Source organism: Labeo rohita, unplaced genomic scaffold (assembly GCF_022985175.1).
Source record: "Labeo rohita strain BAU-BD-2019 unplaced genomic scaffold, IGBB_LRoh.1.0 scaffold_584, whole genome shotgun sequence".
Lineage (NCBI taxonomy): Eukaryota > Metazoa > Chordata > Actinopteri > Cypriniformes > Cyprinidae > Labeo > Labeo rohita.
In genome coordinates this window covers 13,433-28,380 of record NW_026129508.1, presented here as the reverse complement: position 1 = coordinate 28,380, position 14,948 = coordinate 13,433, and the positions used below count along the sequence as shown (strand labels likewise).

Here is a 14,948-nt window from a genome sequence, read left to right as displayed (position 1 = left end):
AATAGATACACCTGAAGATTTTATGGATTAAACACTATTGACGTAGACAATTAAAAATGATGGCGAGCAACACAACTCGCATAATAAATTAAAAAGATGTCAACTGATATACGAAGCTGGAATCATTTTGAATGATTTTGATGAGTCACTCCTCACCTTGTTTGTCCATGTATGATGAATATTATCTCTTTTCAAAGTCCATTTGACAGGTTTGCTTCTTCCTCTCACGGACAGCTCCACATCCAGATCAAAGTTATGTTGGTCCTTCACCTGCGTGCGATACTCTGCCACAGCCTGGAACACCATGATGGTCGCCTAGAAAAGACAGGACTCCAGGCCTCAACTAAACTGTAATGATGCATGAAACACAGCTTTCTGAAACTAAATCAATTGATAAACTGAATCAAATGCTTTGCAAAATGAATCACTGCTTCGAAGTGCTGGGAACACCACACAAGTCATGCATGCTAGTCATAAAGGTGTAAATGCAACGAAAACTTGCAAAACAAAACACCATTTACAAAGCAATAGCCAGTGTTTTATTGAAAGTGTATAGACTAAGAAATGCAATTAAGAAAGCAGGTAACATAATGTTTAATTTTACTCATTTGAAGTGCTTGTTTTGTTTGCTTTATGGAAATCTTGGTTAATCAGGCCAAGTTTTTTTTTTTATTATAATACATGTAATTGTTGCTATAATTTTGCTAGTGATTAAGCTATAGCAACATCTGTTCATTTGCATGTATAATAAATGTGTTAAGGCTGTTGGTTTTCATAACAAATACCACAGAACCAATGAAGTTTTTTTTTTGTTTTTTTACAATAGTAGCGAGGTACAGAACATGGTAGTTAAAATGCATGGTTTTATGTGCCATTTTATTAAGAGTAAAATCTTAACTCAGTCTGAATATTTAGATTTTACCCTATAAAAATGAGGTTGTAACAATATTTAAAGATATTATTGTTTTCTTTAATGAAAGCTCAAGCTGCAGCTACTGTCAAATGCTGGTTTGCCCATCTGTACAACTATTATCACATTCAAATGTTGAGTGTTAGTGCACAGTACCTGTGTGGTGCCATATTCACCATAGTGACTCTGTTGTTTTGCCAACCAGTACACTGCCTCTCCTGCTTTATCAAAGTCTTTTGCCTTCACAAGCGCCAGCACAGCATAAGCCGTCGCCTCTAGTGAGTGATGATGCTGTCCAGGGACAGTCCAGTACCGACCGTCTGTTTCAAACACAACATAGGATTATTAAAAGACGTGGAGATAAAGCCCCATTCACATACGCTGATCCCGACCACTGAGCTTGATGCTTTGGCTTCTTTATGAGCTATTTGTGCTGTTGTTGTGCCATCAACAAGCAGCTGTAATTACAAGATACAATTCATAACTTCCATGAACTTCCTTGGTCTATGTTATATAAAGCTCAACACATGAGATTTTGATGTTGGTGTGACTGACCATCTTCCTGGGTCGAATGTCTCATCAAGATGTCTTTATTGAGTTTTTTGGCGTTGGCCAAGGCGTAGGACATCAACGCAACAGCGTAAGGATTGGTCAGCTGTGGAAGTCGACCTTCCAAGAAGGAAACAGCCTTCTTGATACTTTCACGCAGACTCTATAAAATTGTGGATATGGTGTTAAATCGAAGAGGAAGAGTGTAACAAAACTGTCAGTTGTTAATAGTTCTGGGCTGGCTAGTGTTGGGCGAAATGCTCCATAGTCATATACTGTCCTATCATCTATCACGTGCAATAGTTCACCTATTTGATTAACTTATTTACTCATTTTGAGGCTCAAATGAGGATCTTTTTTTTATCATTTTGCAAGCAAAGATGGAGTGGGTCAATGTCACGTCACATAGAAATATTTCACCCAAAAGACAAGCCATTGGATATCACACATGCAATTTGCAAACTTCACAAGAGACTTATGTTGGTGAAAGCATATGAAAGCGAATGCACACATTAACAGCACATAAATTCTCTCAGACACAAGGACAGCTGAATCTACAACGCTGAAAGGGGTATATCAATGGTATTTCAATCTAAATGTATTCTTCTTAGGCCCGCTGCTCCTTCGTGGATCATAGTCCATCCAGCGTTGTCCTTGAACTTGTTCAAGAAATCTCCCATAACAATGTTAATGTCCTTTCTTTCCCCCCATGCATCTAAATATATTCGTTTTTAGTATTTCTCTTGTGGACCATATATTAATGATGAGCATATATTAGTGAAAAAAATAGAGTAATCAACATTTCTTGTTAAACAAGTTTTAGTTTTTTATCTGCTTTTGATTTTCATCAATAACTTATTTACTGTGCTGTGTCTGACCCTATAGACTATTATTAGGCCTATATAAGTTTACTACTACTACTACTAATAATCATTTGTAATTGATATTAGTGTTATTAGCATCAAAAAATGTTTTGAAAGTACTGTCGATACGCGACATTATCGTTTATCGACACCACTCTAGTTCTGGAAAACACAGTGGTGGAAGATGTTTACTTACTGATTCAGCACAGATCTCTTTTCCCTCTTGCATGGCAATCACGACAAAAGCCGTCAGAGAGGCATCGGCATCATTGCTCGCTATGCCATCTGATTTGCGGTATCTCAGCTGCTCTTGATAACCTTAATAAAGAAATAATATAAAAATATTTACTTTATTAACCATTTATTTATTTCAGATTTTGAGACTCAGACTTTGAGTTTTGATCTTAAGTAAAAAAAAATGTAATTTTAACGTCTATTTCAAAGTCTGGGTAGGACATCTGGGCTTGTTTCGGTGTTGATATGGTTCTGTCACACGTTTTAGTTCTGTCTTCTAGTTTTAAGTTCGTCGCTATGGTTTTCTATTGTTTGATTAATTTGCACACCTGCTCTGTTTTGTTCATTTCACTTATCCGTTCATGTCACATTTTACTTTTAGTTGTTCTGTGTATCTGGAGTTTTGTTAAAGAAACCAAGTGCTGCATATAGTTCCTCGTTAATTGCAAACGAGGCCGTGTTTTATTATTTTATTTCAAATCATAGTCAGATTCTTTGTATTTCTTGTATCCTGCTGACCTGTGTTGATATGGCTGATGGCTTCATTACGGCGCTCAAAGCCAACAGTTTCCCACTGATTGGTGCTGTCCAGATAATGAGTGGCAATGAGAGGAAGTGTCATACGGTACATATTTCCCTCTCCAGATCCATAGGGTTGGAAAATAAGGCGACCCATGAAGTCTCCACTGATGGCTTTCTTGACTGTCTGAGCAATGTCTTCACCTGGAGGAATGAAAGGAGGAACACAGGCTGAGAATACAGTTAATTAATTATCTTTCTTACGATGAGCTGTCATTTATGCAACACTAGTATTTTCTTCTTCTTCTTCTTCTTCTTCTTCTTTTCCAGTGCCCTGTTTGAAATTGTGTGAATAAAACAAATAAATAATCAGTGCTTTATTTTTTTGTTTTCAGGTACAAAAATTGAACAGATAAATGTAAAATAAAGCTACAAAAGAGCAGCGAGTGATTTTTTTCTCCCTCTCACATGAAAATGGAAAACTTTAGTGATGACGTACGCACAGCAGAGACTGATCTGTCCGGAGCGTCTTTCAAGCTGAGCCCAGTTAGTCTGTTACAATTTACAGGGGGCCCCCTGACAGCCATGGGCCCCTATAATCGTGTCCACTTTCTCCCTACTAGCGACAGCCCTCATCCCAAGATGCATTTTGGGACAGTTTCTGAGATAATTTGTATGTAACTGATTTAATTTTCATTTATTCTCATTCATACAACTTGAAGTTCTCTAATCTGATTGGCTGAGAGAACAGTTCACCATTTGTCTAAAGGCTGTGGAGAGGATTATTCAGAAACTTCTGCATGTTGCATTGTTATGCCAGTTGGTGGCAGCAAGTCACTGTATTTACATGTGAGTCAAACAAGCAGTGGTAGGCAGTAATGAAGTAATTTTACTTTGTTATAGTAGGCCTACATCAGTACATTGTCCAGGGTTCCCACTCCTCGGGAAGAATTTCAAATTCAAATTCAAGGACCTTTCAAGGACTTTCCAGGTCCAATACCCTCAAATTCAAGGACTTGATGTGGGGACACATTTCAAGTGAGAGCAAGGTTACATCGTGTTACCTTGTAAGGTACATTGTTCCAGTTTTCATGTGTCAAACACAACTATGCAAAAAAAGCATTTTTATTTTATTTTTGCATTTATTTTTGGCCATATGACAGAGATCCAATATTCTATTTGCCGTATTTCTGTTTTGCATAAAACTGAAGAATACTCAGCTCTTCACCTGGCCAAGTGATGGTCCTTTGGATCTCTGGCAAGCCATTCTTTGATCTTAATTATTCTAATTAAAAAGCCCCCAAAGTAGCGCAATGACCAGATTCCATATCAAAACTCAAAATATTTTATTTCCATACCTAAAAGTCACCCTTGCGCAGACTGGTCATTAACACAACTAAAAGGCTTCCTACCAGTGGCCATCACAAAACACAAGATCTTGCACAGTTTTATCACAGGTAGACTGTTTCATTATAAGCATTTCAGCCAAATGTAATTTTGCAATATTTCAAACATTCCACACATGGGAGCAAAGCAACCGTTCTCAACAGTTTAAAATCAGCCTGTATAATTCTGTGCAAAAAAGTGCATTTGGCAACCCTGCATATAACACAAGCTGCAGGAATCAGATTTAACAGATCATGGGTCAAGACAAGAGTAAGGAGAGATGACTGGCAAATCATGCTGGAGGATTTGCTGCTCATATCTGATCTGTAAGATGTGCTCCCTTTATACAGAGTATTTGTGATCGCGAAATTGTAAGTGAATAGCCGCTCATTCAAAAGAGATTTAAATACTCTGCATACGGTTCCCTGATACACAAAAATTATATTCAATATTAGAATTACTGCGTGAGCAGGCGGTAATGGCCCAAAATTCAGCGGGAGCGGCATCAATGAAACAGTCCCACATAGGGCTTTAATACAAAACTGCATATTGAATGGCGATTGTAGAAAGCAAAAAGCCGAATTCCAGACATTTTGGGCGATTTACAAATCCTGGCCAGACCCATTTGTTTTAGGTCCAAAAAGAGGACATGTCTGGGGAGAAGAAAGCGAATGGTCACTCTAACTAACTAACGTAAATCAAGCAAGCTAGTATGCACAGGCCACGAAGTGTTGGAAATAACACATTAGTGGACCAGAGGGAATAATATGGAATTTTTCCAGAAAACTTCTTGCACAAAATAAATTCAAGTACTTTCAAGGACCTGTCTCTATGTATGTTTGTTTTCAGAACCTTTTCAGGGCCTTGGAAACATTTTTTCAGATTCACAAACTTTCAAGGATTTCATGGACCCATGGGAACCCTGATTGTTTCAAGTATCTGCATGTTCTCAGAGTATTTTTATGTTGAGAAACTTTTACATCACTACATTCCGAAGAATAATATCGTACCTTTTACTCTGCTACATTTCTTTTAAAAAGATGTCGTCCCTCATTATTTTGAACTGAAGAAAACGTACTACAAGTACTACAAAAATGGTAGTGGACATAGAATAATAGACAGATGAGATGATTGTAGATTGTTAAACAAAAATCTTTTTCCTTACCAGTAATTGAGATGTACGTGTTAGCAGGTGTGTCTGGAACCCGATCAGCTGGTACTTCGGCTCTAAGGAGTATAGGTTTTTCTCCTGTTCCATATGGGATGAGAAACAGAGAAGAGCAGCAAGGTGGAAGAAGAGTCACGAGTCACGAGCTGATCACATTTTGTACAGTTGTGAGCAGCTGTGAGATACTAACGATATTGATAGGCATTTTTTTCATAATATGCTGAAAGTATAATGTGTGTTCTGCTGTATAATGGAAGTATGAAACCGTAGTATTATTGTGTGGTTCAAATTATATCTCACCATTCTTAATGGGATTGAGCTCAATATTTTGCTCATGTAATGAAGTCAGCACACCCTCAGACTGAAAGAGAAAGAGAGAGTGTTAACTACCTGTGATGTTCTAGTTTAGCTATTGAAAATATAACATCTATAGATCATTACATTAACAAATAACCAAATCAACTGAAACAAATGCTAAAAGTGACAGCCACCACTTCCCATCAAACGTACCACCACCTTCAGCGTCTTTTTCACTCCATCGTGATAGTCAGTTTTATAAGCTTTCACCTCAATATCATGATGTCCCACTGTCATGGGAATTATCACATATGAAATGCCTATGCTGGAGCCTTTGTCAACATTTACAGTCGTTCTGTATTTGCCTTTCTTACTGGCAAAGTTACAAACATCCTCTGTCTCCATGAACTCCACACGAACCTGGTGAAAACGGGAGAACGAGACTCAAACTGATTAAATAAATAGAGGAAACTTCACCCAAAGCAAAAAGCATTTGACTTGAATATGAAATGCATGATGATGGAGGATAAGTGTGTTTTAGCACTGGACAGCATGTACTTTTCTTCAGTTTTAGTCACAATCAGAATGCATATACAGTATGTCGTCATCAGCAAATAATCTGACTCAAGCATAAATGCATATGCACATGGTTTTAATGTTTACCAAAATTTCTGCATTTTTAATATTAGATCAGATCTACCTTCTTCAGATCATTAGGGGTGTAGTTGTGAATAATGGCCTTGATTTCCAGTTGTTCACCACGCACAGCTGAGTAAGGCATCTTGAGGTCAATGAAAAAGCTCTTATGAACGACTATCTCCTCAGGTTCTGCCACACAGATGCCTTTGAGGAGGAACACAGACATACATAGAAGTTCTTAAAGCAGCAGCTCCAGGATGATGATGATGATGATGATAATGACAATGATGATTTTTCAGAATATCATAAATTGTGGGTTTGCAGATTCACCTTACCGAGTGTTGGTGACAAACTGACAGCCAAGATCTGCCAGGTAGTGATAGAGTCTTTCAGTAAGATCTTTTTTTTTGTATCTGTACTGTAAAATCAATAAACAAACATATAAACATTTTGAGTTATCATTTTACATTGACTCAGTTAAGTTGTAATATACTTAAAAAATTAAGTATTTTCAACTTGAAAATTTTAAAGTTATTTAAACTTTATAATTTATGAAAGTAAGGATGAACTCACTTTTTAAGTGGTTGTTTTTAGATGTTAAATTCACCCAATTTAGTGTACTTCTTAGTTCAAACAATTAAATAATTATTTTATTTAATTTGTTCTTTTTTTTTTCAATTGTAAATAATTATTTTATTTTAAATGTTTCAGTCATGTTTTGGTTGACAGCCTTTTTCATTCACATTTAAATTCATTTATACTGCAATTAATAACTGATCTGATGGCAGCTACTGAAACAAGAAATAAGCATAACAATGCTGTTAATTTGCTATTTGAGTCACTAGTGGTGTGAATGGGACACAACTCATTTCTAAAAGTCTCCTACTCACCATGTCTCACATAGCTTAATCTCATCCCAAAGCCAACTCTCAGGGAAATGTGTACGTGACACGATATCTTCAAAGTCTGTATAATCCTCCTCATCATCATCATCGCCTGTTTTAAAATAAAAAAAATAAACAAATAATTATATAAAATTACAAATAATAAAAAAATTGTGAGAGAAAAGACCAATACAAAGTGCCGAAGCGCCGTTCACACAGATTGCGTTTAAAAAATATATCAGTTGCAGTGGAATGGAATAAAACCCTCACAAATTCTCAAGACATGTTTTCTAATATTTGAACCTCTTTTTACTTTACAAGGCTTTCTATATATGTCTTGTATGAGACGCGAGTGCAGCCGTCATAGCTGTCTGTTTCAGAAATGTGCAGAACATTAATTCTTTGTGAATGGCCTGGTTTTGGTTTTAATCAAGCGGCAACCTCCCGGTCTCCCCCTTGAAGCCAACACTGAAGTGACTAAAACTGCAATTCATCGAGTGGCCGCTAGAGACTGGCTCCAAAAGGGAGTCAATCTCATAGACTCCCAATGTTAAAATGCCCAAATTTACAGCAGAAAAATTGTGTTCACAGCCTGGTACAAAATGTGGTTTTGGTCTATATAGCTAATTTTGCCCTTCATGTCAACTGTGAGGGGGGGTGAATTTTTTTTAGAACTCATCTGTTTAATTTATATTAAGCCTTAAAGTTCTGCATAATTTAGGGCGTGGCCACTTGAGTGACAGGTGGATTGCCGCTGCTGTCACCTCCGTCGCGCTAGGCGGGCATGGTTTCAGCAACCAGCTCAACCCACATCCTGCCTCTTTGCCCATTTTCGACTATCCGGGAGTGACGTGCAATGACGCGATTCCAAGATGGCGACGGCCGACTCCCGCCCACTAAGAGCTTCAAAAAGGCTCTTCAGAAATCTACGGGTGACGTCACGGACACTACGTCCATATATTTTTTTTACAGTCTGTGGTTTTTATCCAACCCAGATGTTCTCCATTATATGTTGTACACACGTATGCTAGATATTACAGTTTAAGTTTTAAATCTGGATATTTTTCTTACAAAAATGCATAGATTTATTTCAGGAGGCCTTTATTAACCCCTAGGATTAGTTTTCTAAACTATGTTTAAGTTTCGATTCTTATCACCCGACGTCTGTGATTTTTATGTACGTGTTACACTCTGTGTTTATTACAGATGAGAGATGAGAAGATCTGTTTTGAACATTTGGGCACTGCCGAGATCACATGCTCGGTACGTGTGCATTGCATACTCATTCGGATTGATTACTTTTAGTATAACCACAGGCTAACTACAAATGCCATGGTTAAGTTATGGCTAGTGTAAATTTGAGCAGTGTAAATTTTTATGTTTCTTTAACTGTATTTTATTATTTTATTTTGATAATGAACAGGCTGCGATGTCAAGTTAGCAAAAATATGTTGTGTGTGCATGAGGCACCGGCGCAATCAGTGCATTGTTTTACCTTCTAAGAGAGACGAAACTGTCTCTCCATAATTTATGGTCATACCAACGCTGGTTGGTCATACAGATAGAAGCAAGACATCATTCTAAACATTGCCACTGCAACTTAATTTACTTGAATTCGTGATTGATTGACTTCAAAATTAAATATTAAACAGAACGACAAAATAATGTTATTAACTGGTAGGGATGAGCGAGTACAGCATTATCTGTATCTGTATCTGTATCTGTTAACCATATGAATTATCTGTATCTGTATCTGTACTCGGAGTGGGCGGGGCCTAACCCGGAAGTGGGTGGGATTTAACCTGGAAGTGGGTCATGTTGTCTTGAAATGGGCGGGGCTTTAACCGGTATGTTATTTTAAGCATGCAATTGATATGGGTTGATCAGAAATTGTTATATTTATTGCTGATTAGAAAACTATTTACATGACAGCATCAGCATTGAGCTTCAGATCAGTGGTTTTGATCATGATAACAAACGAACTATATACAGAACAAGTTTTGCAACAATGAATACAACACATGCGGTTGCAATTATGAAGTAAAATGTAATGAACAAGAGTTTTCATTTCAGCATAACTTTCTTTTTTTAACCTTGAGCAGTGTGATTTTTTATTTATTTATTTATTTATTTATGAAATACAGAATAAATATGTTATGTAGCCTAATTTGCACGCATTGGGGAGTCGCGCTCTAAACGCGGGGTATTAAAATTGCTTTTGAAGGCGCGTGCGCGTTTTACTTTCGGTTTTGTTTGAACGATCGCGCGAACTCTCGGCGGTGCTGAACGGGATTTTGAAAAGTGCCCAGTGGAAATTCGCCCCGGTACATCGTATGCTATATTAAAGGTCTTTTTAAAACGCTATTTTAATGTATTAAGTCATATTAAGCGTTTTAAAATGCCCCGGCATCTGGAGATTCCGCCGGAAGTGCCGCTGCTTCCTTTTACACTGAAATGCCTTCCGTTTGCACTGAGATGCCTTCCGTTTACACTGAAATGCCTTCCGTTTGCACTGAAAAGTTCACGCACATCCACATATGAAATCACTTGCATATATGTATATACACAACTCAAGCATGCGTCTTACCTGAAATGTATTTTGTATGTTTGCGTGAGTGTTTTATGGGTGTATATGCGCGCAACGAGTTTATATGTATGTGCGAGTGTTTTTAGGTGTATATGCATGGATCAAGTTTATATGTATATGCGAGTATGTACAGGTGTGTCTGCATGCAGCGAGTTTATATGTATATGTGCGTGTTGTTGTAGGTGTATATGCATGGATCAAGTTTATATGTATAAGCGAGTGTTTTTAGCGTATGCATGCGTTAAGTTTATATGTATATACAAGTTATTCACAAGTGTATATGTATTCATTACTAATAAAAGATGTATTGGTATGGATTTCATATTAGTGTGCACGTGTATTTCATATGTATATTTTGAACATCCACCAGTATACATGTATATGCAAGTAATTTCTAGGTGTATATGCAGGTGTTTTATGTATGTATTGATAAGCGAAGTTTGATTTAAATCCTACGTGGCGCCTCATAGGACACAGCAACACAATAAATCTGTATGTGTGTAGGGGAGGGGCGCTGTGACTAGCCTATCACAGAACGCAGACACAGTAAACTACCCAATGAGAATTTTTATTCAATCCGAGCACAGATATTGACTCGTATTACTCGTATGATACTCGTACTCGGCAAAAGTGCTTTATCCGTGCCGGATACTCGTTTCAGCCGAGTATCCGGCTCAACTCTATTAACTGGTTAATAGCCATTTCAAATAAGTGATTCTGTTTGGAACTATTACATTTGATTTAGTTTCTGTTTCTGGTTATGTTCCTGTCAATTTTTTTTTTTTTTGTAAAAATAAGTTACGTTTTTGTTCCTTGTACTGGTTCAGAGCCCTGAAAAACATTATGTAATTGAGTGCAGAAATGAAGGCAAGTAATCTTACCTGATGCTGATATTACAGTAGCCAGTCTTAACAGTTTATGTGATCCGGCAGATTTTTTTTTTTTTTTTGTTTTGTTTTTTTTGGGAGGCAAACATAAAAAAAATGTGTGCGGTAGTAAGAGCGTATGTGGTAGCTCACGTTGGCCAAAACACACAAGGAAATGTATTGTGAGAAAAATACTGTCTGCAATCACTGACATTTGCAGTCAGATGGGATTAGTTTTCTCAGAGGATCACTGAGTTTGGCGAAAAACAGTAGGTAATTTGCTCTGGAATTATTACAGAGGTTGTGTAAGAAAAAAATAAATGTGGCAGATTCTGATAGGAGTAAAAATCACAAAGCAAGCCTACATCTGTCAAACACAAATTTCTCTAACAGTTACCTGGAAAACTAGTCCTGTCTGAATAGGGCTATAGAAAACAGGATATGCTAAGGACACACACCAAGTTAAGTCAAATTCCAGCCATAAGGGTGTCTATAACGAAAAAAAAAAAAGAAAAAAAAATCTGTGTCACAGCTGTGTCATCAACCAAATTGTATTATTCCAATGACTATCCACTTTTACTATTATCACAATTACTACTTTCTAGTAATTCTGGCTCTGTTCCAAAGAACTGGTGGTGGCCTTGCGAAGATCACGACCTCCGGTCACTCCCCTGTCCAATAGAGGGGTGGATGTGGAGATTGTTCAGGATTACAAATATCTGGGTGTGCATATTGACAATAAATTGGACTGGTCCAAGAACTCTCTGGTCACATACAAGAGGGGTCAAAGTAGGCTGGATTTCCTACGTAGACTTCGATCTTTTAGAGTCTGCAACATTATGTTGCGGATGTTCTATGAGTCTGTAGTAGCCAGTCCCATTTTCTATGCTGTGGTGTGCTGGGGTGGTAGCATGAAAGTGGCAGACATGAAGAGATTTAACAAACTGATTAGGAAATTTGGCTCTGTGGTGGGCGAGGAATTGGACAACATGGAAACTGTGGTTGAAAGGAGAACATTGTCCAGACTTCGGTCAATCATGGACAATGTAGATCATCCACTTTATAATGTGACGGACGAACTGAGAAGTACCTTTAGCCACAGACTCATTAGCTTAAAGTGCTCCACTGAACGCCATAGAAAATCCTTCCTTCCCACTGCCATTAGACTCTATAACTCCTCCCTCAGTCACTTACCCTCACAGTAATCTGTGCAACAGTTTGTTGCTCTTGCTGTATATTTATTATGGGTTAAAACTATCAGTGTGTGGGAGACTGTGTGTATTACTTTGCTATGATGTGTAACAGTCTACTATGTGTAATACTGTGCAATGTTCTTACCAGGTGCTAAAATATTATTATGTGCAATATTATTTGTTGTTCTCTAAATGGGTGCTAAATTACTTAATTACTTGCAATAATTTATGTGCAATAGTTTTCATGTGTAATATTACTATTTGGTCAATATTACTTTTTATTATTGAATATTACTTAATAGTATTTAATTATCACTGATTTTCTAAAGTGTAATAATTTATTTTAAATTTTCACTTATGTTAGTAGTCTTTCACTCAGTTGCGTGACTTACAGATAGATAGATATTATATCAAGCATTTCTGTGTGTAGCATAGTTTGTTTATATTGTGGTTGTTTTTTTTTCTATAGATGTTATTAGATTTATTTTAGACTTATTTATTTTATTTTATTTTGTTTTATTTTAAATTGTTGTTTTTGTGTTTCTGTGTTTTGTGTGTTGTGGTAGTCATCACATAAGCAATTTCCTGCGGGATCAATAAAGTTTTCTGATTCTGATTCTGAAGCAGCATTAATGATATTGGTAGAAACAACTACTCTGAACTTTGGTTTTAGAAGGAATAAAGTCTTTCCAAGTCAGCGGGCTTAAGCCAAGTCATAAGTCATTGTTGTGAAATTCTAAGTCAAGTCCCATATCTCCTTTGATTGTGTCGAGTTGCAAGTCATCAAGTTTGAGGCTCAAGCCAAAGTCATGTGACTTGAATCTACACTCCACTGTTCGAAATGTTTCACTTTCGAACAAACTCATTCAGCAAGGAGGGGAGAGGTTGTAAAGCGGGGCACAGTGACTCAGGGTGGCAAGGACCACAAACCCTTGACGCCCACCCAGGAACAATCTTTTGTGTGTAATTTCACTTTTTTATCGGCTTTATTTTGATAAACATGGCACAGTATGCTAAAGCATTAATATAACATTAAATGAGTTTGTGACCCTATTAAAGAACAGGATGAAATACAGTGAATGAGTCTGGTAAATCGTGATTTAGTTGTCATCATCAAAGCTCGTGCAGCCATCCGCGCTACAGAAACTGTGGTGACCGCAACCCGCATCTGCTCGCGAATCGCTCTTGCGGTAGCCTAATTTGATGGCGTAGGCTAGCTACACTGCCTCAAGCCAGACGCTGATTGATCTGCTCAAATTGAACAGAATTTTATGCACTCTGCAGACGGTACATGCATGCTCCTCCAATTAATTATCCGTTGACGGTTTAAATAAATAAGTTCATTAAGAAAACTGAAGGGACACAAATCCCCCCTAGCGCCGGGCCTGAGTGGACATAAAAAACAAACTGCACAAGCAACTCCCCTGATGGTCTGAGTTCAGTGGTTTAGGTATCGTCATGCTATTCTACAGTGTGATAAAATTAAGATATTTTGACAACTGAATAATATATTTACTGCGAGCCAGAATCAGCTCCTCCTCTTCGGTCTTCAAGTCCTTGCGGGTTTTCATCTCATTGCAGCAGTGCAAGAAGACCTTGACACACTCTGCCCCATCGACTATGTACGTGGCTCTTCGTTCACAAGAGTAGCCGAGTTTATTACTCCTCATTCCATCAACACAGCACTGCTTCAGTTCACCAGAGTATTGACCAGCTGAGAAGACAATGAGAGAAGTAGAAGAACAGGGTGAGAATTATTAGGGGAAAAGATAAAATTTCCTAAAATGTGAACAGTGGCCTGTTAATAATGTTCAATAAAAAGGGATCTTTAAGGATCTTTAACAGGGTCCGTAACACAGCAATAAATGGTAAGAGTCAAATTGGAGTAAAGTTCAGCTTCTCACCCAGTGTACTAGTGATCTGCAGGAGACTCTCAGCTCTTCGTTTTCTCTTTGCAGGGACAGAACACTCAGGCTCTAGAGGAAAATTCATTTCAATTAATTTTATTAGCAACAGTATATTAGGCTGTCCCTTTGAGAACGAATGCATGATTCTAATATACTACTACACATCTGATTTGCGCCGAACTGTCTACGCTCATGTATGACATAACAGACTGTGTTTTATTCAATTTACTTTATTGTCATCGTACATGGTAAAATGAAATTCTGCCTGGTGAGTCTCAGTTACAAGCTTTACACAAATGCAAAATTTTGTAATTAGCTTTAGGGTGTGAGTGCAAAGGGTGTAACAGAGGTCACAGCCCTTGGAAAGAAGCTGTTCCTCAGTCTGTTTGTGTGTGTTTTTATAGTCCTGTACCTCCGCCCTGAGGGCAGAGGGTCAAACAGTCCATGACCCGGGTGGGTGGAATCTGCCGCAATGTTCCTGGCCTTCTTCTGGAGGCGTTCTGCATAGACCAAGTCCAGATTTGAAAATGGATCCCCAATAATCCTCTGTGCAGTCTTCAATTCCTTCCTGTCCTGTGCTGTGCAGCTGGCATACCACACAGCTACACAACATCACAAGATGCTTTCTATGGCACTCCTATAACAATTTATCAGCAGCTGAGAGGAGAGTCCAGCCTGCTTTATCTTCCTGAGGAAGAAAAGTCTTTGTTGAGCTTTTCAAACCAGGTGGGAGGTGTTCAGGGCCCAAATGAGGTCTGCTGAAATGTGGATACCCAGGAACTTGATGTTTCCCACACACTCCACTTCTGCCCCCCGTATGAGCAGTGTTGCATGTACTGTCCTTCCGGACCTTCTGAAGTCCACAATAAACTCTTTGGTGTTATTGGTGTTCAAGACCAGATTGTTTGCTAAACACCACAGATCCAAGTGATGGATTTCCTCCCTG

At 38.0% G+C, this 14,948-nt stretch overlaps 1 protein-coding gene across 4 annotated transcripts in view; it reads right to left on the bottom strand.

The window, feature by feature from the left end:
• Window positions 1-14,948, bottom strand: part of LOC127161208 (complement C3-like) — a 42,312-nt gene that overhangs the window by 18,948 nt on the left and 8,416 nt on the right. The window contains exons 16-23 of one of the 4 annotated variants that reach the window (XM_051103840.1): window positions 14,000-14,071; window positions 13,612-13,809; window positions 7,456-7,561; window positions 6,901-6,983; window positions 6,627-6,769; window positions 6,140-6,346; window positions 5,930-5,990; window positions 5,627-5,710 (exon numbers count right to left, since the gene is read on the bottom strand). In XM_051103840.1, the coding sequence (XP_050959797.1) occupies window positions 5,627-5,710; window positions 5,930-5,990; window positions 6,140-6,346; window positions 6,627-6,769; window positions 6,901-6,983; window positions 7,456-7,561; window positions 13,612-13,809; window positions 14,000-14,071 (954 nt within the window). The remainder of the gene's footprint in view (window positions 1-5,626; window positions 5,711-5,929; window positions 5,991-6,139; window positions 6,347-6,626; window positions 6,770-6,900; window positions 6,984-7,455; window positions 7,562-13,611; window positions 13,810-13,999; window positions 14,072-14,948) is intronic. The other 3 variants (XM_051103842.1, XM_051103839.1, XM_051103841.1) reach the window with 3 other exon arrangements.